This window comes from Cydia pomonella, chromosome 27, assembly GCF_033807575.1.
Source record: "Cydia pomonella isolate Wapato2018A chromosome 27, ilCydPomo1, whole genome shotgun sequence".
Classification (NCBI taxonomy): Eukaryota; Metazoa; Arthropoda; class Insecta; order Lepidoptera; family Tortricidae; genus Cydia; species Cydia pomonella.
Window position 1 is genome coordinate 9,893,521 of NC_084729.1, and position 27,701 is coordinate 9,921,221.

Here is a 27,701-nt window from a genome sequence, read left to right on the forward strand (position 1 = left end):
CATCGACGTTTTGTCTCTCTATCGCACTTGTAAATTCGTACGTAAGTGTGCCAAGGACGCACCAAAAATTGTTGAACGTAAACATGAACGAACGAAGCGCATTTGTCATATGACATTATGTCAAACAACCAAACTGCAGCAATTGAGGAAATTTATTGATTTTGAGGAAATGGCATGAATTTTAAAATTTTAACTATTTTTAGAGTTTAACGCTACATCACATTGCTCTTTCTCTTAAATAACTATTCTAAAACTTGACAATGCAGTCTTCAGCGCATGAGAAAGTAAACATAAAGACCGAGCCCTCAGGCGACAATGTGTACGTAAAAGACGAGCCCTTGTGCTGTGTTGACCGTGTAAAGGCCGAGCCTGAATCTGATGAAGACATTGACGTCAAGCCCTCATTGTCTGAGTCTATTAAAGGTGTAGATAAACGCGTCTGTATAAAAGACGCTTCGCTGTATGATGTGTGTGGAAATGACGAGCCATGTTGCTTAAACGTGGTTAAGATCGAGCCTTTAGATGTGTGTGTGAAGGTGGAACATTGGTCAGAAGATGAAAGTAGTATATTGAAGTCATACCTGAGTACGAGTGTGAAAGTAGAGCCCTTATGCTCAGGTGTGGGTGTAAAGGAGTGCAGGGAACTGGTGGGTGCACGGGCCGAGCTGTACATCGATCATGAGGTCAAGGATGAGCTGGTGCTTGGCCCTGAGCTAGTGGAGCAGCGAAAGTTTACTGCTGAAGGTCGGATTTTTATAATTTTTTTTTTAATTCATAAGTCTACCCACAGATGATACTTTATTTTGTGTAAATTCCAGGGAGTTCTGTTATTGGCTAAGTACTCATGTTTTTTGTATATTATTTATTGTAAATGCTGTAGAAATTCTCAATAATTTAATGAAAAATAAAATTTATTTATTGGTAGAATGTGTATTCACCGTTCAGTTTGCCCGAATCCGTAATCAGTGCACCCTGTGCACCCTCAGTGAATTGCTCAGTTTTCCCGAATCCGTAATCAGTGCACCCTCAGTGAATTCTTTTAAAAACAGACTCGACAAACATTTTATAAATGGACAAAACACAAATGCAGGACATTGCATAAGCTGCCTGTACATTTATAAATAATAATAATAATAAGTAATGAAAACTTGTTGCAAAGAAACAAGTAGAAAGATTATAAACATGTAATTTCTCGATTTCTGTAAATGAGTTCAAGAATAAATTAGATAAGCACAATGCAAATTCAACTCAACACTGAAAACTTAGTGATGACTAGGATACAGGCATTATCAGTTATTTCAACTACCTGCCTACTTTACAAATAATAATAATAAATAATAAATATTTAATGTAATCCTGACTTGTAAAACAATGATTATATAAATAAATAAATAAATAAATTAGTCAACATCATAGGGACTAATGGGACCATCATTTGACAATAGAGTTAAATCAGTTTTATTGTCCTGATCTTAACTTTGTATTTAGTACAAAAACAATTAGCCAGGTTCACACAGCGAGCATACCCGCAAGGCAATTTCCTCACGCACAGAACGGCCAGTGTAGACATTCCTCAGCCGAGGCGTCGCACGCAATTTCCTCCGCCGGCCGCTACGGCCGAGGCACGTCTACACTGGCCGTTTTGTGTGTGAGAAGATTGCCTTGCGCATATGCTCGCTTAGTGTGGACCTGGCTATTGCCATTTTAGTATCTGGTATAAAAATCCAACATTTATTGCAAACAATACATCATGCTGTGTAAGAGGGTCACACAGATCTGTAAGTTGCAGATTTCCAACCTTTAGGAAAAGGTCTCAAAAATTTTTGGGAAACTTATTGGAAATTTTTATTTTACATAGAAAAAAATGCCGAAAATGTGGGAGTTCGTGCCGCTCACGCATCTGCCTCTACAGTCACCAAAACTGTTGTCTAAACAACAATGCCTAAATTGTCTGTAATAGAGATGCAAAGGCTTGTCATGTGATTTATGATTTAGTGTAAGGATGCCTAGTAGGAAAGAGGTGGGCTGTTGATCGTATGTTGTGTTCATTCAACTCAAATCCCTGCAGTTCGAGCTGCATGTTACTATCCCGGCGGCATTCCCATGCTAATCTCCTCAAATCTTCCTGTTTTCCTGCAAAACAGAAGGACATTTTTAAGTTCGACATCCTTTAGTTCGTTTTCTTTTAGTAAGTGTCTACCATGTAAGGCCTCTGATGATACAAAAATAGATGATTTTCCGTAATTTTCGACAGCAGAAATTTCACATACCATATTCTGACAAATAAATAAATTACAATTTCAATTTCACAATTTTGGAACCATTCCATTAGCACACACATTCAAAAGAAGCGTGTGGAAATTTGCATGTTGTATTTTATTGTGTTTTTATTTTTTTATACCTAAGGCACTGTAATTTTATTCTGTGTTTGGTTTCAGCCTCCAATTTGGCAAAAGAAGTGAAGCAGTCATGTGAGATTGTCCCCGGGAGACCGTTACTGCGGGACTGCTGTGTGAGGCTGGAGCGTCTTGCTGTGGACATGCTTCCCATTCGGATCACAGACTGGGACAGTCTGGGACAAGTTCATGGAGCTGTAGACGGTGGACACAGGAACACAGTTGGAAATCTTAAAAAACACAAGGGAGGTCAGTGGTCTGTGTGTATATTATATTTATTTCTTAAATTCGCTGGTTGGTTGGGTGGTATTGGGACAAGGCACATGCAGCAGTGCCTCTGTTCGTCAATATTAGGGTTTAGTCTTCCTTTTTAGGGTTCCGTAGCCAAATGGCAAAAAACGGAACCCTTATAGATTCGTCATGTCCGTCTGTCTGTCCGATTATGTCACAGCCACTTTTTTCCGAAACTATAAGAGCTATACTGTTCGAACTTGGTAAGTAGATGGTTTCTATGAACCGCATTAAGATTTTTACACAAAAATAGAAAAAAAAAACAATAAATTTTGGGGGTTCTCCATACTTAGAACTGAAACTCAAAAAATCTTTTTTCATCAAACCCATACGTGTGGGGTATCTATGGATAGGTCTTTAAAAATGATATTGAGGTTTCTAATATCATTTTTTTCTAAACTGAATAGTTTGCGCGAGAGACACTTCCAAAGTGATAAAATGTGTCCGCCCCCCCCCCCCGTAACTTCTAAAATATGAAATAATGAAATATCTAAAAAAAATATATGATATACATTGCCATGCAAACTTCCACCGAAAGTTGGTTTGAACGAGATCTAGTAAGTAGTTTTTTTTAATACGTCATAAATGGTACGGAACCCTTCATGGGCGAGTCCGACTCGCACTTGGCCGCTTTTTTATTTATACACCGTGTTTTTATCGAATTCTGTTAACATCGGGGTATGGGTAAGTATGTTTAGGGAACTAAATTATGGAAGGTAGAGGCAAGGAACATTAAACTCCATATACCAAAAATTGACCGACAAAAAACCATAAATAGGTGGCGCTATAATTCCTAGCATACTTGAGAAAAAAATCTAATCATAGACAGCGCACTTTACTCCGTCAATAATAAAAATAAAATAAAATTTGTTTATTTCAGACAGAATCCATAGAGTATTAATAATAATTACATAACACTTAAGCTACGAGTATGTTAGTATTGTACAGGCCAAAAAAAGTAATAAATAACAATAATAATAATTTAGTTTAAGTATCTGCCACCCCCTGGAACACCCGGCACTTGCGCATGCGTTCGAACCCAGTGTCCCAGAATGGGGCAGTCCGTCTTCTCACTTATGACCCTCAGGATGGTGTTGTGGCTCCCGCGCACCCTGCGCATGAGTGATGCGATACCTTTACGAATCACCGCGCCAAACCCCTCCGTGTGCGCGTACGCAAACATTGCTGAGGCGCTGCAGTAGCGCGGGAGCCCCAACAACACCCTGAACGCATTATTATATTGTACACGGAGGGCGTTAAACGCCCGCCGCGTGTAATTGACCCACAGGTTGCACATGTATAAAGTTTGGCAGAAGGCTTTGCTGTTGCAAAAGTGTCCAGCTGTCAGCTATAAATAATAGTTCCAAATCTCTCCAGAGTAGCGCTAGAGTAGCTAAGAACCTAGGCGTTATTGACGGAGTGAATTGCGCTGTCTATGATTTGAATTTTTTGTTCAAGTACTCTAGGTATTGTAGCGCCAACTATTTAAAGTTTTTTGATGACACTTTTTGGTACATGGAGATTTCGTTCCTTATCTCCATCTTCCGTACTTAACAGAATTAAACAACAATAACAACGGGATGTTTATTTAGTCACCTGTAACAATTTACGGAGTGAATATATAGGTCATACTGAGCAACTTTTACTATGGTAGCAACCCCGAAATCATGAAAAAAAGTTGGCTATTTGACCTTGATATTTTCTATGGAAGACTAACTTTTTTCCATTCGCTTCCATTCCATCGGCTTCATAGGCAGGGTCAGCTACTAAGCAAGACAGGTCGTCAATTGTAATTTAATACTACTACTACTGGCCTTAGCGTCTATTTCAGACGATCTATGGTGCAATGTCCAGAGACATTGCACCGCCTGGGACGGAGTTAAGGAAAACACAGGGATGCCCAGCACCTGCCCTCTCTACCTCACTGGCCGGACCCACAGGAAAGGCAAGCCAATACGTGTGGAGCCAGGTTGGCTGCAGGAGTCTACCCTACTCACGCCTAACGGGGACTCCGTCCCGGGTTTGACTTTGGAGTTTTCCTTCTCCTAGATAAGTTGCAACCCAATGCTAAGAGGCTTATCTCCCCTGTGACGAAGCGTAAGATGACGGTTTCTTTCAATTCAATTCAATTCAATTCAATTTCTTTATTGCTCATAAGGAAAAAAATCCATGCAGATACACAGTATAAAATCATATCAAATGTAAACCAAATGTAAACAATAATATTGATAATAAAATTAATAAATAACACAAAATTGAAATGGATGAGGTCATTCCGATTAAAATAATAATGAATAGTTACAATAAATTAATACAACATATCAGTAAATTCAACAAATAATAATAATAACAGTCCAAAACAATAAAAATTAAAATAAAATGAGTCTGATTATCCGTCTAAATTAATCCAATATCTTACAAAAGTATTCGTCCAGGTTATAGAATGGTCTACTTATTAAATACGTCTTTAGATTTGTACTGAACTCCTTAACGTTACTGGAATCCTTAATTTTTATTTCAAGACTGTTATATATTTTGATTGCGATATGATTGATGCTTTTCTTATAGTATGCAAAGTGTGATTCAGGTAGCAGTAGATCTAAATTGCGGCGAAGCGGGTATCTCTCACATTCTTTTTTGGATTTGTATGCGCTTAAATTTTTATGAACAAATAAACAGATTTGGTATATATACAATGCAGTTACTGTAAGGATATTGTTTTCTATAAATAGGTTCCTATGCGTTTCAGGGAAGTAACCTTCAATGAAGCGTATGCATTTTTTTTGCATCAGTAGAATTTTATTTACACTTGGACTATTGCCCCATACTTCAATGCCATACCGGATTATACTCTCGACATATGAATAGTAGATAGTTCTCAGGGTTTGCTTATCGCTAAGTTTAGCCATCGATTTTAGAGAATAACATGCACTTCCTAGACGTTTCACAACATAGTTTATGTGGTCATGCCACCTTAAGTATGGGTCTAGTTCGATACCTAGAAAACGAATTGAGTCCGATTTAGCAAAAGGGAGATTTAGAGAACAGTCCATTGAGTTGAATGCACGTTTAAAAATCATGTAATAACACTTGTCATTATTGAGCGATAGACCATTTGCGGAGAACCATTCTGTGAGATTTTCCCAGGCACTGGTGGTTATATTCTGCAATTCTTTGTGAGTCTTTGCACCCAGAATCAGACTGGTGTCGTCGGCATATAGGTAAGGAGTTCCATTTAAGATATTTTCTGGAAGATCATTAATAAATATTATGAACAATAGAGGTCCAAGGACTGATCCTTGTGGAACGCCACGTCTTATAATGCCTTCATCAGATTTATAGATTTTGTTGCTTTCGGCTTGACTTGAACACTTAATTTCAACAAATTGTCTACGCCCAGTTAGGTAGGAAGATATGAGATTGAGTACAGTACCCCGTATGCCATAGTATTCTAATTTATAAAGTAAAATCTTATGATCAACACAATCAAATGCTTTGCTTAGGTCACAGAATATTCCTGCACATTTAATGTCACGATTAAGGTGATTCATTATCTCAGATGTTAGTTTAGTAATAGCTGTGATTGTGTCTTTGCCTTTCAGAAATCCGAATTGTTTTGTTGATATATAGTAATTGTCATTCATATATTTTTCTATCCGGTCTGCAAGACATTTTTCGAATATTTTCGAGATTATTGAGAGCAGGGAGATGGGTCTGTAATTCTTAATTTGTTTTGTGCTACCTTTCTTATGTACAGGGACTACTTTAGCATTTTTGAGTTGGCTAGGAAATGTTCCTATTTTTATATGCTCGTTGAATATATGGCAGATTGGTATGCAAAGGATGTCAATATTATGTTTAATTGTAGAAGTGTGTATATGGTCTGGTCCACATGCATTGCTATTTTTTAAGTTTTTAGCAACCTTAATGATCTCGTGTTCCATAATAGGTTTTAAAAACATAGATTTAGTATTATCTACAGATTTCCTTTCGAGTAGAATTTTAAAATCACGATTTTGATTGGGAGTGTGCAAGTTTTCACCTACACTAAGAAAGTACTCATTAAATAAGTTGCTTATGGATTTAGGATCATTTATAATTATATTGCTGTGCTCTATTTTCCAATGACCTCCTTTGGTTGTAGTCGCTTTGCCTGTATTCTCCTTAATTAATTTCCAAACAGCTTTCGATTTATTTTTTGCTTTTGTTAATGTTTTTGTAATATAATTACGTTTTGCAGTGATCAGTACTTTTTTAAGGACCCGTTGGTATATCTTAAAGTGAGACTCGAGTTTATAATCATATTTACGTTTTAGTTCTATATACATTTTTCTTTTATTTCTACAACATATTTTAATTCCTTTAGTTATCCATTGCTTTTTGTTAACTTTAATTTTGCGTGTTTTAACTGGGTAATATTTATTTATTAGGTCATGCAGGATGTCATAGAATGTATTTAGTTGTATACTATAGTGTACGTTAGTTAATAGCCGCCACCAGTCTATTTGCTCTAAAGCACTTCTAAAGTGAGTATTTGCTAGTTTATTATAGAATCTCTTTGTCACTACCTTGTATTGAACACTTTTTTCAGTCATGCTATTTTTAAAATATATTATCTGTGCATCATGATCGGAAAAAGAACATGGCTCAACTGAGGCCTTTATGTATTCCTGATTGTCGGTAAAAATATTGTCGATTATGGTTTCAGTGTTTTTTGTACTTCTTGTCGGATCAGTGATACTAGGCTTTAGATTGTGTACAAGTAATGTCTCTAGAAAATCTTTTGTGGTCTGCATTTTACTATCTGCTATATTTATATTAAAGTCGCCACACAGCAGTATATTTTGCTTATCAAATTGTGAGAGAAAGCGGTCTATATTTTCTAGAAACATTTTTATACTAGATTGTGGACATCTATAAATAGCGAAAATATACATATTGGACTTTCCAGAGTTGATACGCAGACCGCACAGCTCACAGCATCTTTCAATATTATATTTTGATACATCGATAGGAGTACACTGCTGAATGATGTCATTTCTGACAAATAGTAAAGTACCGCCTCCTCTACTTTCACTACGTGCGGTTTCAGTAGCAATAGTGTAGCCCGGTAGATTGATTGATTTGGATTCATTTGGCTCTAGCCACGTTTCAGTAATAGCAATAACATTAGGATACATGTTTAAATCACATTCAAGATAAGCCTCTAGACTAAGCAATTTATTCCTCAATCTATTTATGTTTAAGTGCATTATAGTAGTAGTAGGACTTACATGTGATAGTGCGGATGTTGCGTTATTCATAAAAAAGATAGGCCATTGTACATTTTTTCGTTTAACAGTTTTAGGCAGGCATTAATCGAGAGTGCAACCTTGTACTTCCCTTTAGTGTTTAATTTATATCCATCTCGTTTGAAATCCTGAAACAATAGGTTGTCACCGACACATGCGACATATGCATGAGAATATTTACTTAGAAGTGGTATTTCAGTGTTAATTTTAGTTACAAAATTATTAAAGGTCTCAGCATATGAGTTTACGCTTAGTGGTATAGTACAGATTATGACTTTACAGTGTGCAAGGGCATTTACAACCTCATCTATACATTTTACTGTGTGCTTGTAGTTGTTGACATTAAAGTCGCTGCCACCACACATTAATATAACACAGTCTTTGTCTGTAAAAGTTTTCGTTTTTTTCGTTGATATCCTTAAGTACACGGTCGGTTGTTCCATGGTAAATCACATCTGTATATATATCATAATCTGATTTCCTTATCTTGGAAAGTATATAGGATAACTCAGTTCCGTGCAGATCTGATAGTATTAAGAGTTTCGGTTTATGGTCAACTTGTGTTTCTCCTGTTGGATTGTTCAGCGCACCACGGAACGATTGGTTGCCGCTCTTCAAAGGCGACGTATCTGCAGCTTTGGCTGTATGAGTATTGGCTTTCACTGAGTGTGAGAGAGCCAGGTGAGGTTTAATCAGATCACATAGGCCGGTTTCCATTTTTTGTATTTTCTTTTGCAGTGAGGAAATAGATCGTTGCATTTGGAGAATGACGGCCTCTTTCCTTTTCAGTACTTTATGATCGGATTGTAACTTTCGTGAACTTAGTCGCCTCTTACGACACCCTCGTTCTTTTAGGGGTAATTTAATATACGAGTAGTAAAACAATTTTTGTTGCAGGACAAACTCCACAGAAGAAACCAAGAAGAAACGACACTTACCAATGTGCCCAATGTGAATATGCAACAGCTAGAAAACAATTCTTGATTAGGCATTTGAGGAAACATACTAATGAGAAGCGATACAAATGTGTTCAGTGTAGCTATACTTGCAGCCGAATGAGTTTTTTGCAAGTTCATGTAAAGACACACAGTGGTGAACGGGCTCATAAATGTGGGATATGTCATTATGCTAGTCCCCGGATAAGTGATTTGCGAGACCATTTAAGGATACACAGTGGTGAAAAACCCTACAAATGTGATCAGTGTAGTTATGCTAGTAGGCAAAAATATCGTTTGAAAGCCCATGTAAGAACGCATACTGAAAAGCCCTACAAATGTGACCAATGTAATTTTGCTAGTAGCAAAAAAATATATTTTCAAGCTCATGTAAGGGAGCATACAGGTGAAAAAGCCTACAAATGTGAGGTATGTAGTTATGCTAGTAACCGCAAAAGTGATTTCCAACTTCATGTAAGACGACATACTAATGTGAAGCCTTATCAGTGTGACCAGTGTAGTTATGCTAGCCTTGAAAAATATAGTTTGAAACTTCATGTAAAAACACACACAGGTGAAAAGCCCTACAAATGTGGGGTGTGTAGTTTTGCTAGTGCACACAATAATAGTTTGCGAATTCATATAAGGAGACATACTAATCAGAAACCATACCAATGTGACCAGTGTAGTTATGCTACCGATCGAAAATATATTTTGTTACGTCATTTAAAAATACACACAGGTGAAAAGCCTTACAAATGTGAGGTGTGTAGTTATGCTAGTATCTACAAAGCTACTTTGCAACGTCATGTAAGGACACATACGAATAAGAAACCTTATCAATGTGACCAGTGTAGTTATTCTAGCTGTGAAAAAAGCCGTTTAAAATATCATGTAATGAAACATACTGGTGAAATGCCATACAAATGTGACCAGTGTAGTTACACTAGTAATCGAATAAAGAATTTGAAAGATCATGCAAAGAAACACACTGGTGAAAAACCATACAAATGTGACCAGTGCAGTTATGCTACTATTGGAATAAGTCTTTTGAAAGCTCATGTAAGGAAACACACTGGTGAAAAGCCATACAAATGTGATCAGTGTAGCTATGCTGCTGCTCGCAAAAGTGCTTTAAGAATGCATCAAATTATGTTACACATGGATACAACAGGCAGTTTAACTAGTACTGAAGTTTATAAATGTGATCACTGTAGTTCTTCTAGCACTTGTAGTTTTGCTTGTACATACATGAAATCTTTATTAATGAACAAAAGCGAGGACATTAATTAGATACTTGAGCGACCTTACAAAAAACAATTACTTACAAGTAATATTGTGCTAAGCTATACTTAACTACTGGTCATAGTGTTGTGTTCCTGCCGATGAGTAAGGTTGCCCGAGCTCAACGAGGGTGCGGATTGTTAGGGTTGGCCACGCGCATGTAACTCCTCTGGAGTTGCAGGCGTACATAGGCGACGGAGACTCCTTACCATCAGGCGGACCGTATGCGTGTTTGCCACCGACGTAGTATATAAAAAAAGTGATAACAAATAGCATGGCACTTAAAAAAAAGGTTGCTCAGATAAAGTTTATGGCCATCCATTGTCTTTGTGCACCCGCCGGCATTTGGAAAATAATGCCAGCTGTACACAGTCGTTGAGTCTGGGGAACGCTCCGATTCAATCGGTCAAGGGCGAGGCGAGACGAGGAACAGCGAAACGAATAGGGAGCAGTATATGTACACACTCGTTCTCGGTCTGTCTCGGGCAGTCATATTGACGAGTGTGTACAGCCTACATAAGATAAGGTATCCTAAATGTATCTTAATTAGTTATCTGTATGAGGGAGCGAAGTTTAGCTTAAACAACAACCTATGGAGTGTGGAATAAAAGGAGGAAAATCTCTATGTGTGACAATTGTCCATAAAAAAACATTAAATAGGCGGCGCCACAATACACCGACATAAAATGTCATAGACCTAGTATTTATATAAATGTACTAGACGCGTGCGCCCGTGAGGGACAGAGCATACGCAATGCGACAAAATTAAAACACGCTTTAACATTCCTGACAACATACCACAAACAACCTACGTAATTTGGTCGGGTTATTTGTTGCCCCTCCTCCATTTCATCTCTATATTATTACACCTCTATGGTTCATGTAATCCATGAGCCTACTTAGCGCCACCGGAGAGATTAGGAACTATTATTTAAATCTGAAAGCTGGTCACTTTTGCAATAGTTCAGCCATGTTTTGATGACCAATCTGTCCTAGAGGGTAGTGACCCTGCCTACGAAGCCGATGGTCCCGGATACAAATCCTGGTAAGGGCATTTATTCGTGTGATGAGCATGGATATTAGTTCCTGATTCATGGGTGTTTTCTATGTATTTAAGTATTTATAAATTATATATATCGTTCTTTTAGTACCCTCAACACAAGCCTTATTGGGCTTACTGTGGAGTCAATTTGTGTAATAATGTCCTATAATATTAATTTATAAGAGATTTTCCTCCTTTTGATTCCACACTCCATACTTCAAAGTCTCAAACATTAAGCGGTGCGAGCCACGCTCAGCAGAGTGCGCGCCAGCCGCAACGACGTCCTAGCAATGGTCGCAGACCTACTGGACTGTCCCTATTTGAGTCACTGCATAAGTTCACGTAGGTACAGTGCCAGTAACTGACTAGTGGATTTTATGTAATTTAACTTAACATATTTAATTTTTGAAGTGAAAATTTCTTTAGCGGCGCTGTAAACTTTTTGTCATGTGGAAAAAATGTTAACTGTTACAATGTCATTGAAGCCAGTAGACCGCCGGCGCGACTTGAACATTAACGTCGTGCATTTTTAATGTAAAATAATTGTAATAGTTCTGAAGTGAAATAAATGAATATTGTATTTTACCACATAAATAATAGTACTTTTATACTGATAATTAAAGCAATTCGTGCAAAATTATTCCCTAACCATTTCAAAATATCAAAAATACACAACGTTAATATTCAAGTTTTCACTTCTGCCGGCACTCCCGGAGTGCAACCCGTTGTTTTTTTATTTTATTGTAATGTTATTTCCATTTTATGTTAATATAATTTGTATTGTGTGTACCTAATATAATGTGTATTATGTGGATCATTGTTGTCTGTAAATAAATAAATGATTATGATTAAACTGTCCTACTACCTATTGTTTGTTTCTATTAAGAATCCTAAATACATTCTAATTGGTTATCTGTATGAAGGGCGGAGTTTAGCTATATAATCCCGGAGATTCCGGTGTCCGTGAGGCAATCCCAATCTGTAGCATCACTCAGGGAGAGGCTTAAAAATTGTGGCTTTCCGATACTTTGGTTACAACTTCCTAGTTCCATTGAGTACTTCTACTTTTTTAATTTTTTAATTGGGTTCTTAGGGGAGCTTAGTTCAGATAGTATACATGTAGGTGTCATGGGATGAAATCAAACAAAAACAGCATCTTTTTCATAAAAACAGTACTGTATATTAAAATTTGACTTAACTTTTAAAATATGAAATACCTGGAGCCGTAGCCGAGATGACAATCGTTTGCGCTACGATAATGCTGTCTCTATCGCACGTTTTTATGATAGAGGAGGCAAACGAGCAGACGGATCACCTGATGGTAAGCGATTACCATCTAATATAATATAGAAACACGGTAAGCGTTCCGTTGCAGCCCCTGAAAACCGTTCGGATAATTGAGGTTCCGGTTAATCGAGTAGCTACTGCTGTCGCGCGTCCTTGTCGCGCCGGCGCGGCGCGGGCAGCTTGAGGTGCACGGTGTTGACGTGCAGCTTGAGCGACGCCGCATGCGCCAGCAGCTTGCCGCACACGCCGCATGCCACTTGCGGCCGGCGACCCAAGTGCACCTGCCACCAATATCTTATAAGCATTGACATATATACCTAAGGACGGGCCTTACGGACAATAAGAATGGGGCCAGTACAGCGGTGTCACTCACAAATTCGAGCCAATCGTGCAGTCTAACGCCGCAACGCGATTGGTCGCAACTAGTTGCGTTAGACTGCACGATTGGCTCGAATTCGTGAGTGACACCACTGGACTAGCGCCATTCTTAGTGCCCGTACGGCTGGTCCATAGATATATATGTCAATGGTTATAAGTTAATATACATTACTTTTCATTTCAGCTCACACCACGCTAGCATTTGTTTTGTCCAAATTATAATACATACAGGGTGACCTTAGCCATTGGCCAAACTCTGAAATCCCACGTAGGGTTACTTCTCAGGAATGCTCTGATAAAATATCTGATAAAATTTATGAATAAGGGGGTTAAGGTTTATTTGTATTAAATGTCACTGTCCGTTAATTCTGCCATTTCATGTGATGTTGAATAAAAACCTTAACGTAGACTGCGTTGTGGATTTTGCCTCTGTCTTTTGTATAAACATTTAAAGCGTAAAAGCTTGTAATATGAACGTACTGTTCGATGGTGGCTCTGCATGTTGTGTGAAGAAGAGACGCTTAACATGATGAATGTGGTACATTGACCTGCCTATTCCTGGTAATCTCTAGTGCCCGCGTGGCTGTCAATACCACTGTGCGAGCGGGAAAGCTATACAATTAAAGGCGTGCGATAGAAAAAGAAAGGTGGATCAATGTAAGAAATGCCTTGTGTTATGCGTCCTTCTTTAGCGTGGCGAAGGGCGGCTAGACGCAGCGGGGCACTGGTGTGGACGCGCACCGGCGTGGACACACTGGCAGTGGATAAATAAACGTACTACTCGGTGGTGGCGCTGCATGTTGTGCAGCGTGGCGAAGCGACGCGCGCAGCCCGCGGCGGGGCACTGGTGTGGACGCGCCCCGGCGTGGACGCGCTGGTGCGCCGATAGGCTCGATACCGACTGCGGACGAACTCAAACTGAACGCATTCCGTACAATCTGATCAAATTGTCAGTTTGACTGTGTGGTGCGGGCGCCGATCCCAGTATTAACTATTTGATCTTTTGACCGACCAAGATGTCAACCGACGCGCGCAGCTTCAGCCCAATAGGTGTCAATTTTCGTGCGTTCCGATAAGGTTCGCAATGACGCGCACACAATAGGCGTTCAAAAAGTTAACAACGTGGATGAATACTCAGGGTTCGAGATTATCTATAGGTAGATAAATATAGTCTTTGATAATTATCCCAGGTATGGATGGTGCTATATTTATTTTCTTTGAATTCTTTGATAGTAAAACATAATTATTGAGGCGTATTTTGCTATGTAAAAAGAAAAACCGATCTAAAATTATTAGTTTTTTATTAACAATTGAAATATAAGATAATCAACCATCATGTAATAATCTAATTATATTTCGTAAAACTTTAAGTTAAAATCGAAAATTATCAGGCATAAAAATCACGACAATTATCAAGATAATTATCCTTTCGGACCCTGCGAATACTTTTTCTAAGAAATACACCCGCAAATAAAGAACTAGCTGATTTAAACTTACACGATTTTTAGACATTAAATTAAATTAAATAATAGGTAAATTAAAACTCAATACACGATGAAGATCCGTTAATGTATAATTTCATAAAGAACTAGCTGATCGTTACTCTGAAAATACTACTAAAAATTACTAAATAAAACTAGGAAACTGCTAAAATCTACCAAGAGTTAATACTGTTGGTAGATTTTGGTAGTTTCCTAGTATTATAATTAATACTTACGGAGCATTCGGCGCCGCAGAGTTCGCAAATGAACGCACGTGCGTTCCTCGCGCGCGCGCGCGGCGGCTCCTTCACGCGGATGTTGAGGTGCACGCGCTCGTGGTGCGTGGCGAGCGACGCCGCGCACACGAACGTCTGCGAGCACAGCGAGCACGGGACGTTGCTCGCACGGGGTTTTGGTTGCTGCCAAATAATAATGTAGGTAAGTGAAACATTAGTTTTTTAAAGTGTAAATATGTCATATTATTTAAAATACTATTTAATTTGAAAACGTTTATGAGACTTCTGCGAGCTCATGAGCACCTAAGAAATGAATGGGATATAAGTGTCCCAGTGTCCCAAAAGTGTGTTTTTTCCATCCTGTACACTTTTAGAATCCATAATTCTCAAACAATGTGAACACCACCGATACCACCATGGCCGATCGGTTCCGAGCGGGGGTACGGCTGTCTCCTGTGCGTCAGGGCAAAAGCCTCTATCAATTGAAGTTTTGACAACGCCTGTACGTTGTGGACGTCCCGCTCAGTGGTATGCTACATGCCGCATGCTAGTTGTGTACGCACTGTATGCCGATGTACGCGCGTCTTGTGGTGCCGCAGCCCGTTGTGGACGTCCCGCACTGTGGCATGCTACATGCCGCACGCTAGTTGTGTATGCACCATGTGCCGATGTACGCGTGTCTTGTGGTGTCGCAGCTCGTGGTCGACGTCCCGCACTGTGCCATGCTACATGCCACACGGTAGTTGTGTACGCACCGTGTGCCGCTGTACGCGAGTCTTGTGGTGCCGCAGCCCGTTGTGGACGTCCCGCATAGTGGCATGCTACATACTTCATGCTAGTTGTGTACGCACCGTGTACCTGTGTACGTGCGTCTTATGGTGCCGCAGCCCGTTGTGGACGTCCCGCACTGTGGCATGCTACATGCCGCATTGTAAGTTGTCTGTGTCTGTACGCACCGTGTGCCGGTGTACGCGCGTCTTTTGGTTCCACAGCCCGTTTCGAACGTCCCGCAGTGGCATGCCACATGCCGGACGCTAGTTATGTACGCACCGTGTGCCGGTGTACGCGCGTCTTTTGGTTCCACAGCCCGTTTCGAACGTCCCGCAGTGGCATGCCACATGCCGGACGCTAGTTATGTACGCACCGTGTGCCGGTGTACGCGCGTCTTTTGGTTCCACAGCCCGTTTCGAACGTCCCGCAGTGGCATGCCACATGCCGGACGCTAGTTATGTACGCACCGTGTGCCGGTGTACGCGCGTCTTTTGGTTCCACAGCCCGTTTCGAACGTCCCGCAGTGGCATGCCACATGCCGGACGCTAGTTATGTACGCACCGTGTGCCGGTGTACGCGCGTCTTTTGGTTCCACAGCCCGTTTCGAACGTCCCGCAGTGGCATGCCACATGCCGGACGCTAGTTATGTACGCACCGTGTGCCGGTGTACTCGCGTCTTATGGTGCCGCAGCCCGTTGCGGCCGACGAAAGTCTCGCCGCACTCGTCGCACGCCACGTTCATGGCGGGGTGCCGGCGCCGCACGTGCGTCAGGTATGATGTATACTTGCTGCAATAGAAAGCACATTGTTGAGTATTTATATTTGTTGCTAGAAGCCGCTATTTTACCCTTCTAAGAGAATAATCCAAAATTTGTCAGTGAATTTTGAAGGTACAATGTAGGAAACAGAGTGGATTTTCTTTTGTTTGGTAAATAATGGACCAAAACAAATGCAACTCTGTTCCAAATGAAAATGTTTTAAATTTCATCGAACTAAGTACTATATATAGGACCGTGAGCGTTAGGAGGATATATTCTTACATTGTTTTTTAATACCACGACGGTGGCAAACAAGCATACGGCCCGCCTGGTAGTAAGCAGTGACTGTCGCCTATGGACGCCTGCAACTCCAGAGGATTTACATGCGCATTGCCGACCCTAGTCCCCCCCCTCTCGTTGAGCTCTGGCAACCTTACTCACCGCCCCCTCCCGACACTATCGATTGATTAGGACGACAGTTAGCGCGTAATGGTACCACTGGTTACCAGCCTTATCCCGAGTCGAGTCCTTTATTTGGTATATTTTAAGCGTAACTCAAAGATTCGTCCAGCCTATGAATAAACACTCCGTCAAAAATTTTGTCTAAATAAAAATACACATCATTTTTACATGAAAACAATAGCATTTCGAAATGTTTTGTAAATAAATTGAGAGTTATCTTAAAAGGACTCAAGTTTCTACAAGTTCTACAAGACTTGGACCTCTAATACGTTAAAAAAAACTCGAATTTTAACTTAATTAGAAGAGTCTGGAAAGTTTTAAAGCTGTACTCAAATGACGAGTCTTAAACAACACAAGTTTCATACACTCACGTGAACGTGGCGTCGCAGTGTGGGCACGGGTGGGTGGTCCCGGAGTGGGTCAGGAAGTGGTTCTTGGCTATAAATCTGGAACATCATACAACATATTAGTAAACTTACTCGTAGATCAAACATATTTTATAAATATTTATATATTATATATATCGTTGTCTAAGTACCCTCAACACAAGCCTTATTGAACTTACTGTGGGACTTAGTCGATTTGTGTAACAATGTCCTAATATTTATTTATTTAAATTTAAATTTAAAATATTTGAATTATCAAACATTTCGAACAAATTGTAAAAAACACTGCCAAAGATTAACACAGTGTGTTTCTTTTTGTTGTCGAATATTGCAAGTAACATTTGTTCGAAAAATTTATTTTTTTATCTTTTGTTCTAATTAAAAAAATATTAACGTCAGAGCATTCCTGAGAAGTAACCCTACGTGGGATTTCAGGGTTTGTCCAATGGCCAAGGTCACCCTATATACGGTTGCAATTCTGTGCATAATCTGTTGCATTACAATGGACCTTTTGATGCTTATCTGTGTTCGAGTTGTCTGTATATAAAAATAATTCAAAAGGTATTTTTGTTGTCACTCCGGAACAACTTTAAAGATTTGAGTATTGATTTTTAGGAAAAAAAGTAATAATTTATAAATAAAACAAGAAATAGCACCGTCATACCGTTCATCTTTTAAGGTCGTCATAGTTTTTTAAGCAGCAGTGTAGCATCTTAAACACGTGAGTTTACTGCAGTACCGTACCTGGTGCGCGTGAGGAAGCCGCACGCGCCGCACGTGAAGCGCAGGCGGTGCGCGTCGGCGTGCACGTGCGCGCGCGACCGCGTGCCGAACCGCACGCCGCACACGCCGCACGCGTGCCCGCCCGCGCTCTATATACAATATGTACTTTTATTTATTTGGAGATCCAATTTTGAGACTAAACATTATACATTGTGGTAGGTTGTCTGGAAGAGCTTTTTAGCGATAAGGCCTGTTGTTTACCTTTCCTTGTGTTTTGTTTTCTTTTATTGAGTTGAACAAGAGTATTGTATTGTAGATACAGGGAGCCAATTAATGGACCTCATACGTAGTACGAGTAACATAATACTTAACTAATTGGTACTTTGGTAGGTACAGTCACGTCTGAAAACATCGACACGATCGAAGTGCCATAAATATGTGTTCCGTACGAGACCCACCGCGACATCTTTGGGCGGAGCGATACAATTGCGTATGTCGCGTCACACATATCGCGGCCAATACGGAGCCCGATATACGTCTTCGTCACCCTACGTCACGACATATTGTTCCCCTCTACCCCAATTCCTTGAAACATGTACACGTAGATTAAGCATTTAGAATTACAAGAATAAGCACGTTAAATTTCGGATTTTTTATTTCGCCATCCAAGAAAGTCGAATTTCTCCAGTAAGCTACGCCTAATCACGAACATATTGGTCCTCCTTCGCCAAATATATCAACGACTTCTTCGCCAATCGTCGAGTACGAGTTGAGAGGTTATTGAGAAGCAGCACCTTTGGAAGAGAAATCGCACATCGACATTTCTTCTTGGACGGAAGGCGCGTATGCAGCAAGAAGACACCCAAGGATGCGCTAATTTGGGAACTGCGGTTACCAGTAGGACGAGAACTGGATATCCAACGATTTTAAACGCGCATATTTCGGTACGGACATCCAGCCACCCTATACCTAACCCTTTGTCTTCAGTTGCTTAATGCCGTGCTTAATCAATTCCAGTGAGCCCGTGACGAGTTATCATTGCGTGACCGGTACCCTAGGACACCTTTTCGCCGCTACACAACGCGGAGTTGCATCAGGGTCCAAAGTCCACACGTGAGTACTCCAGCTTTCCATATTAAACCTAACCAAAATGGGACCAGGTGATATCGTTGTACCAAACAAATCACGCGATAAATCGCCGGCTAGGGCTATCTGTGATGCCACAATTGAACCGCATGTTCGCGAATTGGTTAAAAAACGTGGCATTATAAAGGCCAGACTGACAAAGTTCGCAACCCACATTCAAAACTGTAGCGATAATTTAGACGCTTTAACTGAGCCTTGTAGAATAAATTTAAAACTACGCGTGCAAGGAGCAGAGAGCCTGTACACTGAATTTAACGATCTTCAAACTCAAATCGAAGCGAATGTGTTCGAATCGAATCTCGAAGACCAGTTAACGCAACGAGAACAGTTTGAGGATGGTTATTTCAGTGCGCAAGCCCTCGCCGAGTCTATTCTAAGTAAATTTAATAGTACAGAAAGCAAAAGTCCCACTGTTTCGCAAAACACAACAATGAAGGCATCAATTAAACTGCCAGTGTTATCACTCCCCTCTTTCGACGGCACGTATGAAAACTGGCTCGCATTTAGGGATATTTATTTATCATTAGTTCACAATTCGAAGGATCTCTGTGACATCCAAAGGTTCCACTACCTAAAATCATCACTGACTGGTAGTGCTTTGTTAGTTATAGAAGCGCTCGAACTAACGACAAGTAACTACGCGGTGGCATGGGAGCTCCTTCTTGATCGCTACAATAACAATAGATTATTGATTCACAATCACGTCAAGGCACTATTTTCGCTTCAGTCACTGCCTAAAGAATCGCACATACTTCTACGAAAGTTAATTGACACGACATTAAAGAATTTACGCGCTCTTAAGGTCCTAGGCGAACCTGTATCGTCATGGGATACTTTAATTATTTACATCTTAGTGTCAAAGCTCGATAAAACCACTGAACGCGAGTGGGAACAACATAAAAGTAGTCTTACGAGCGGCGACACTCAGATGAAGATTAAATTGGATGATTTATTGCAGTTTTTAAGAAACCGTGCAGATATGTTAGAAACATTGCAGGCATCACATCCACAAAGTACGAGTACGAGTGTACGCGATAAGCACGAAGTAAGCAAAAAATATAACACTCCTAGCTCCACTCATAGTTACAATAACAACAAAGTACACTGCAATGTTTCTACCAACAGCAAACCACAAAAATCACAACACAAATCAAAATTCGCGTGTCCCATGTGTAAATTAAGTCATCCACTTTATTCTTGTGTCAAATTTCTTGATACTAATTACGAATCTAAACTTAAGTTTGTTGCCGACAACAAGTTATGCACTAACTGCCTACGAGCGGGTCATTCCGTGGAGTCATGCGTATTCGGCCCGTGTCGCAAATGTAATAACAAACACAATTCGATTATCCATCCTCCTAGTGATGAGTGCACTCGCGTCCCTGCCCCCGCTGACGTCACGGCCCCCGCTACACCTACTTCGGCCGCTGCTGCATCCAGTTCGGCCGCCGCCGTGTCGGTCAATGCGCATTGTCAGCGAATTCCTTCGCAGCGCCCGGCTTTGAGGCCGGTCTTGTTGTCAACCGCTCTTATCGACGTGATTGATAAAAATAATAAACCGCATACTGTCGTCGCTCTACTTGACGACGGCGCGCAACGATGTTTTATAAAAGAATCCTTACGTGATTTATTAGGCGCACCATTAGTACAGTCCACTCACGAAATAAGCGGTGTAGGGCGTACCGTGACGCAGTGTACGCAAACCTGCAATGTCCAAATAAAATCGCGCATTAACGCCTACACTACAAATTTACATTGTTTTGTTTTACCGCAAATAAATACATCAATGCCAGTGGTATATGAACATTGTGCAAAATTCGATATTCCAGATAATATACAACTGGCAGATCCGCAATTTTTAGATTACAAAGATTTCGATATCTTAATAGGTGGTGATAAGTTTTGGGATTTGTTTACGATGGAAAAAATAAAACTACGTAACGGTCCTTACTTATTAAATACCGAATTTGGATGGGTAGTAGCAGGTCCTATCAATCTAAACGCACGCATTGAAGGCCACATCCAATGTAACTTTACGCAAACAACAGATTCGTTATTACGGCGGTTCTGGGAGATTGAGGAGGTACCTACCACTCGGGACGCATTGTCTGATGAGGAGAAGGCTTGCGAGGAGCATTTCGTTCGCACCACTACGCGCGACAGCGAAGGAAGGTTCTGTGTTAGCATGCCACTCAAGCAGCCACCCGAAATGCTAGGAGAAACGTACCCTCAAGCTGAACGTCGTTTGTTGGCGCTGGAAAAACGATTACAGCGTTCAGAAACGTTCAAAAAATTATATACAGACTTTATGCACGAATACCTCGATTTAGGGCACATGAGTAAAGTTTCTTCATATAACTCACCACATTTCTTTCTGCCACATCATGGAATTTTTCGTGAATCTACAACAACACGATTAAGGGCAGTTTTTGATGCTAGTGCGGCATCTAGTTCGGGTACATCTCTGAACGACCTTCAAATGGTAGGTCCCGCAATCCAGGGCGACCTTCTGTCGATTCTTTTACGCTTTAGGCAGCATCGTTACGTAGCTTGCGCGGACGTAGCCAAAATGTATCGTCAGGTATTAGTGGCAGAAAATCAACGTGACCTTCAGCTGATCCTTTGGCGCGACAGCCCCGACGAACCGATACAAATTTATCGTTTAAATCGTGTCACTTACGGTATGGCGTCGGCAGCTTTCTTAAGTGTCCGTTGTTTAAAACAGTTAGCCACTGAATGCACCGATCCCGACGTTAAAAGAATAATTAACAAGGATTTTTACGTAGATGGCATGATAACTGGGTCACAGGGTAAACTTGAATTACTGCGATTATGCAATGAAACCGCGCGAACATTGCAATCGGGTTGTTTTCCGTTACGAAAGTGGGTATTCAACTTTAGCGAGCCGTCGTTAGAGTCTAATTTCGCACTGCTGTCTGACGCGCAAACTAAACTAACGTTCGATAAAGACTGCAATACAAAGACATTGGGCATAGGATGGAATAATTACTATGATCAATTTTATTTTAACTCGCAACTTGATTTGGTGAAAACCAATGATAAAGTAACTAAGCGCATTATTTTATCACATATCTCGCAAATTTATGATCCCTTAGGTTTATTGAGTCCGACAATTATGCTCGCCAAGGTCTTACTCAAGCGTTTATGGCTTCTCAAACTTGATTGGGACGACGAAGTCCCTTCTGACGTCATGCGCACCTGGAATGATTTTACTAGAGCGTTATCAGCTGCTCTAAGCACAATCCGTGTGCCGCGTTATGTAATGGGTAGCAGTAATTATACGCGCATAGAAATGCATATCTTTACAGACGCGTCACAGGTTGCTTATGGCACTTGCATTTATATTCGCACAATAAATGATAACATGGAAGTATGCTCACGATTGTTATGTTCAAAGGGGAAATTAAGTCCAATTAAAGTCCTAAGTACGCCCCGATTAGAACTTTGCAGCGCACTTCTAGGTGCTAAATTATATGACAAGGTCATACGTAGTATTAATTGCCAATTTGACGACATCGTATTTTATTCCGATTCTACTTGCGTTTTAGGGTGGTTGCGCATGTCACCTAATTTATTAAAAACTTTTGTGCAGAATCGGGTCACTGAGATCCATGAACTGACCAAAGCGCTTCCATGGCGCCACGTCAGCGGTAAAGTTAACCCAGCTGACTTAGTTTCGAGAGGCGTCCGATTAGAAGACCTAGCTGGATCCAGTTTATGGTGGGAAGGACCTGAATTTCTGCAGGATGTTAATTTTGACCCTAAAAATATTCCAAAACTACCGAATTCGGACGATTCACACGATATACTGCCAGAGGTTAAATCTAACGTAGACTTAGCGCTTACCGCTATTACAGAAGCGGCATTATTTCCCTTCGAGCGGTTTTCTCAGTTCTCGCGCATGATACACGCCACTTCTTACGTTTTACGTTTTATTCACAACGCGCGCAATAAGAATAATAAGCGTACGGGCCGTATCAGCGTCGAGGAACTGCGGGAATCAACAAATTTATTGGTCAGGCTGTCTCAACTGGAATCATTCCCAGATGAGTACAAGCTATTGACTAATAAACAAACGATTAAAACAAAGCATAACTTAAGTAAGTTAAATTTGTTTATCGATGAAAATCGTGTCATGCGAGTCGGCGGTCGTATTGGTTATTCGCAATACTTTGCTTACGAAAAAAGGCATCCGATATTAATAACAAGCAAACATCACTTTACGCTTTTATTATTCCGCCACGAACATAAAAAACTTTTACATGCCGCGCCTCAAGCCCTTCTTTTTGAACTGCACGATGCTTGGTGGCCGCTAGGTGGTAGGAACCTCGCGCGAAAGATTTTTTATGATTGTGTTATTTGTAAGCGATTAAGAGGGAAAACCCTTACTCCTTTCATGGGAAACCTACCCGAGGAGAGAATTACGCCTACATATCCCTTTTTAACTTGTGGCGTGGACTATGCAGGGCCAGTTTTCATATTGAACCGCAAAGGCAGAGGTGCTCAAACTGTTAAAGCATATATTTGCTTGTTCGTTTGTTTTGTTACGCGAGCCATCCACTTAGAGCTTGTCAGCGATCTGACCACCGACGCTTACCTCCTAGCTCTCAAACGCTTTATAGCTAGACGCGGCAAGCCTAACGAAATATTTTCGGATAATGGCAGGAACTTTGTGGGTTTAATGCATGATTTTGCCAAGTTTTTGTCGCAATGTAGTCCTGACATCATAGATTACGCTACTAGTAGTAATATTAAATTTCATTTTATTCCACCTTACGCGCCCCATTTTGGTTCCCTATGGGAAGCTGGAGTGAAATCATGTAAATTTCATATACGCCGTGTTATTGGAAACGCTCATCTCACATTCGAAGAATTTAGCACGGCGTTAAGCCAAATTGAAGCCGTCCTGAACTCCCGTCCTTTATACGCCATGTCATCGGATCCGCACGACTTTCTTCCTCTGAGCCCTGCGCACTTTCTCGTCGGTCGTACTTTGACGTCGCCCGCCTCAGAGGACCTTCAGCACGCGCCTGCTCATCGACTCAACCGATACCAGATGGTGGAGAAGATTAGGCAGCATTTCTGGGCCCGCTGGTCCAAAGAGTACGTCTCCGAATTACAGACGCGATCCAAGTGGAGGAGCCACTGTGAAATCCTCAAGCCAGACACACTGGTACTTATAAAGGACGATAATCTGCCTCCACTAAAATGGCAGTTGGGACGCATCGTGAAGACTATCCCTGGCAGAGACGGAGTGTCAAGAGTGGCAGACATCCGTACCGCATCCGGCATCATAAGACGCGCTTACACCAAAATCTGCCCCTTGGTGTCTCAGCCAGATGAAGAGAGGAGAGAAGCTCAAGAATCCTCTTGAAAGCCAGATCTTTCAAGGCCGGGGGCATGTTCCGTACGAGACCCACCGCGACATCTTTGGGCGGAGCGATACAATTGCGTATGTCGCGTCACACATATCGCGGCCAATACGGAGCCCGATATACGTCTTCGTCACCCTACGTCACGACATATTGTTCCCCTCTACCCCAATTCCTTGAAACATGTACACGTAGATTAAGCATTTAGAATTACAAGAATAAGCACGTTAAATTTCGGATTTTTTATTTCGCCATCCAAGAAAGTCGAATTTCTCCAGTAAGCTACGCCTAATCACGAACAATATGTATGAACGACTTTGTGGCCCATATATTAGAGTAGTGTATACATATTTTTGGCACGTTGTCTGTATCGATATTTTCAGACGTGACCGTAATAAAAAGTTACGTACTGTCGCAACCACATATGGAAACAAAACAAACAATAACCCTACTAATATAATATAAACTAAAATAGCCCTGTCTTTTTTATACTACGTCGGTGGCAAGCATACGGCCCGCCTGATGGTAAGCAGTCTCCGTAGCTTATATACGCCTGCAACTAGAGGAGTAACATGCGCGTTGCCAACTCTAACACTCCGCATCCTCCCGCATGCATAAGTAGGGTCTAGTGTTATTTGGATGCGGTTTTCTGTAAGGTGGAGGTACTTCTCCAGTTGGGCTCTGCTCTAGATCTGACATCCGCTGTGCTGTGCCCTACAACACAATGTGAGATGATTCATAATGCCCATACCTCTCTTTTGAACGTAGATTAAGGATGTACCCGGGTCCAAAGGTCCGAGACGTACCCGGGTGTCTATTTGTTACCTTTTCTGATTTAGATGAAATTTAGTAGGGAGATAATTTGAGACCCAAGAAAAGAAATAGGACAGTTTTCATCATCGCACGCAGACGAAGTCGCGGGTAGGAACTAGTGTAATATAAGTAAGAGTAGGTTGTTATGTACTCACAGGGTCATGTTTCAGCATATGGCCCTCATACACCTGCTGAGTAGCAAAGCTCTTCCCACACACCTCGCACCCGAACGCAGCGAGCGTATAACTCGGCGCCATCTTGCGAGCCTCTATCTCTCTCATCTGCTCCTCTTTCGACAATATATCTATTTTACAATTATATTTTATTTCAAACTCTTCGAAATTAAAATCAGGCAAAAACCCATTGTCAGCCATACGCCTTTTTATAACCCTTTTCGTTTTTTCTGGTAGCTTTTCTATAGTAGATTCCGGTAGATTTAAATCTTTGGTAGATTCTAGTCTTTGAGTAGTTTTAGATCTCTTAGGTAGTTTCTTTTTTCCTTTAGTAGATTTTAGTATTCTTTTATTATCTGATAATTTACGCTTATTTATTCTAGGTTCAATTTTATTATTACTGTGTAACTCAGTACTTCCCTGGGTTGTAATTTCTTCAATATCATCATTTTCAAATTCAGGTGTACTTTCTCTGAAATCATCATAATCAGCTAAAGTAGGCTCGGCGACGAATATGTTTTCAGTAAAGTCTGTTTCCTCTTTGATTTCCTCTTTGACGTCTGGGAGGGTAGAATCGGAAGTGTAGACGTGGGAGGTCTTTAAATTTAGGCATAGCTTTTCAGCAACTCGATCGATGGTTCGAATGTAGTCTAAGGTTATCTGTAAAAGTATTTTTTTTTTGTCAAAAATTTCATTTCAAGCTGGCAAAATTACGATTCTAACAAACCTATAGTACAGTCAGCCAAGAAAGTGGTTTACCACTTTTCGACTCTATTTGTCAAGTAATAGAGTCGAAAAGTGGTAAACCACTTTCTTGGTTCACTGTACATTGTGCAACAAAGGGGGTTTTAAACATAAACAAAAATATTAAATAATAAACGTCATTATTTTAAAAGTAAACTTACATGGTTCATATAAATTAGCGACAGAATCAAAATAAAAAGCTATAACTCCCTAGGGATTTATAGCTTTTTTTTTCACAATCCATAACTCCCGAGGGACCAATAATATAGGCCTTTGTCCTTCAATACACCTGCATGAAATAAGACCTTTTTCGAGCAAGTGTGATGAAACTACAGTTAGGTTGCGTTGTTTTATCACTAATTTCCTACGGCCAACTCTTATTTCCATCGTGGGGTCAGCTTGATAGTACCATAATATTGTATTGTCAGATTGTCACCAATCTGAATTTTCAGCTCAATTGAATAATGGAAAGTGGGTCTAATTTAGCTAGCAAGATTTGACTGGAACATATAAGAATTGCAAGTAAAATATAGGTAAGTAAGCTTGTAAAAATAATAATATAAACATTTACTGATTGTATTGATCCTCTTAATTGTACACTGGCACTTAATAAAAATAAAATCTCACTAAAAACTTTGTATTGACTTGTGAAAGAGCCCTTGAAGCCTACTTGCAGATTTAAAATACTGAAATATGTGCTTACATATTGTGTTCGTTGCAGAGCGCTGGCGAGCAAGGCTTGTGCGCGACGACCGCGGGCACGCAGCGCCGCCGCGCGTGCGAGCTGTGCGCGGCACACGCTGCACACGCAGCGCCCGACCGAACAAAACTCCTGCACACCTTTATTTATTAGCCCCATTGCTTTTTTATTGCACAAAAGAAAAACTTGAGACGTTCTCGACCAGTACCTTTAAGGGCCAATTACATCCACACTTCCCGATATCAGGCCCGAAATCAGTCCCGATGTCGGACCTGATAATCGTTTTCTGTTTCACGGAATATCAGCACATAAACAAATACTTTGTCTATAATTGCCAAAAATGTTCAATATTTCATATGTTTGCGTACGAACCATTTTTTACATCTCAAATATTGTTAACGATGCGCTGATACTTCGTGAATCGGAAAAATACTCTTGCTTGGACCCGACGCCAGTTCTGAGGCAAGACTTCTTCATAAAAAGTACAAAATTCTCATATAACAACACAAAGATTGATACTTACGAGTGAATGTGTGGACTAATGTTGTAGTACTGAATTATAGGCAGTGCACTTATATACTACTGTTCATACATTACTAAAGTAATTCACTAAATTATTGAAACTAGCCTAGAAATTTGTAGTTAATCGTACTAACCTCAGTGCCCATTAGATCAACGAAAACTTTTAACAAATTAGACTCTTGTATGTTATACAGTGTGGTGTCGGTAGCTAGACATATGCAGCACACTAACAGCTCTTGTCCTTCCTCCTTCACACTCATCGCATTGAAATATTATAAACCGAACAATTTCACAAAAACGAGTATTTATTTACTTATCGATCGATCATCTGTTCGCGTACGTTCAGATATCAGTCTGAAAAAATTAAATAGAGAATTTAGCATAATTTAGCATTCTAAAAGGTAAAACCAATTTTTTGATACATTACTTATATTCTTCAAAACTATATCTTGAGTCAAATCAATTATAAATATCAAAATATTTGGTTTA

The 27,701-nt window shown here is 40.4% G+C and overlaps 2 protein-coding genes across 2 annotated transcripts; one reads left to right on the forward strand and one right to left on the reverse strand.

Moving 5' to 3' along the window:
• Positions 1-2: 2 nt before the first annotated feature.
• LOC133532352 (zinc finger protein ZFP2-like) lies at positions 3-11,173 on the forward strand. Its single transcript, XM_061870965.1, has 3 exons — positions 3-744; positions 2,439-2,645; positions 8,876-11,173. Exons 1-3 carry the CDS (start codon positions 261-263, stop codon positions 10,204-10,206), a joined length of 2,022 nt encoding a protein of 673 aa, XP_061726949.1. The 5' UTR covers positions 3-260; the 3' UTR covers positions 10,207-11,173.
• Positions 11,174-12,396: 1,223 nt separating this feature from the next.
• Positions 12,397-27,577, reverse strand: LOC133532355 (GDNF-inducible zinc finger protein 1-like). The gene is made up of 9 exons (XM_061870968.1): positions 27,347-27,577; positions 26,694-26,822; positions 25,229-25,906; positions 17,743-17,870; positions 16,984-17,058; positions 16,048-16,180; positions 14,622-14,804; positions 13,683-13,805; positions 12,397-12,807 (listed from the first exon to the last, which is right to left on the reverse strand). The coding sequence occupies exons 1-9, from the start codon at positions 27,470-27,472 to the stop codon at positions 12,661-12,663; spliced, it is 1,722 nt and encodes a 573-aa protein (XP_061726952.1). The 5' UTR covers positions 27,473-27,577; the 3' UTR covers positions 12,397-12,660.
• Positions 27,578-27,701: the final 124 nt, after the last annotated feature.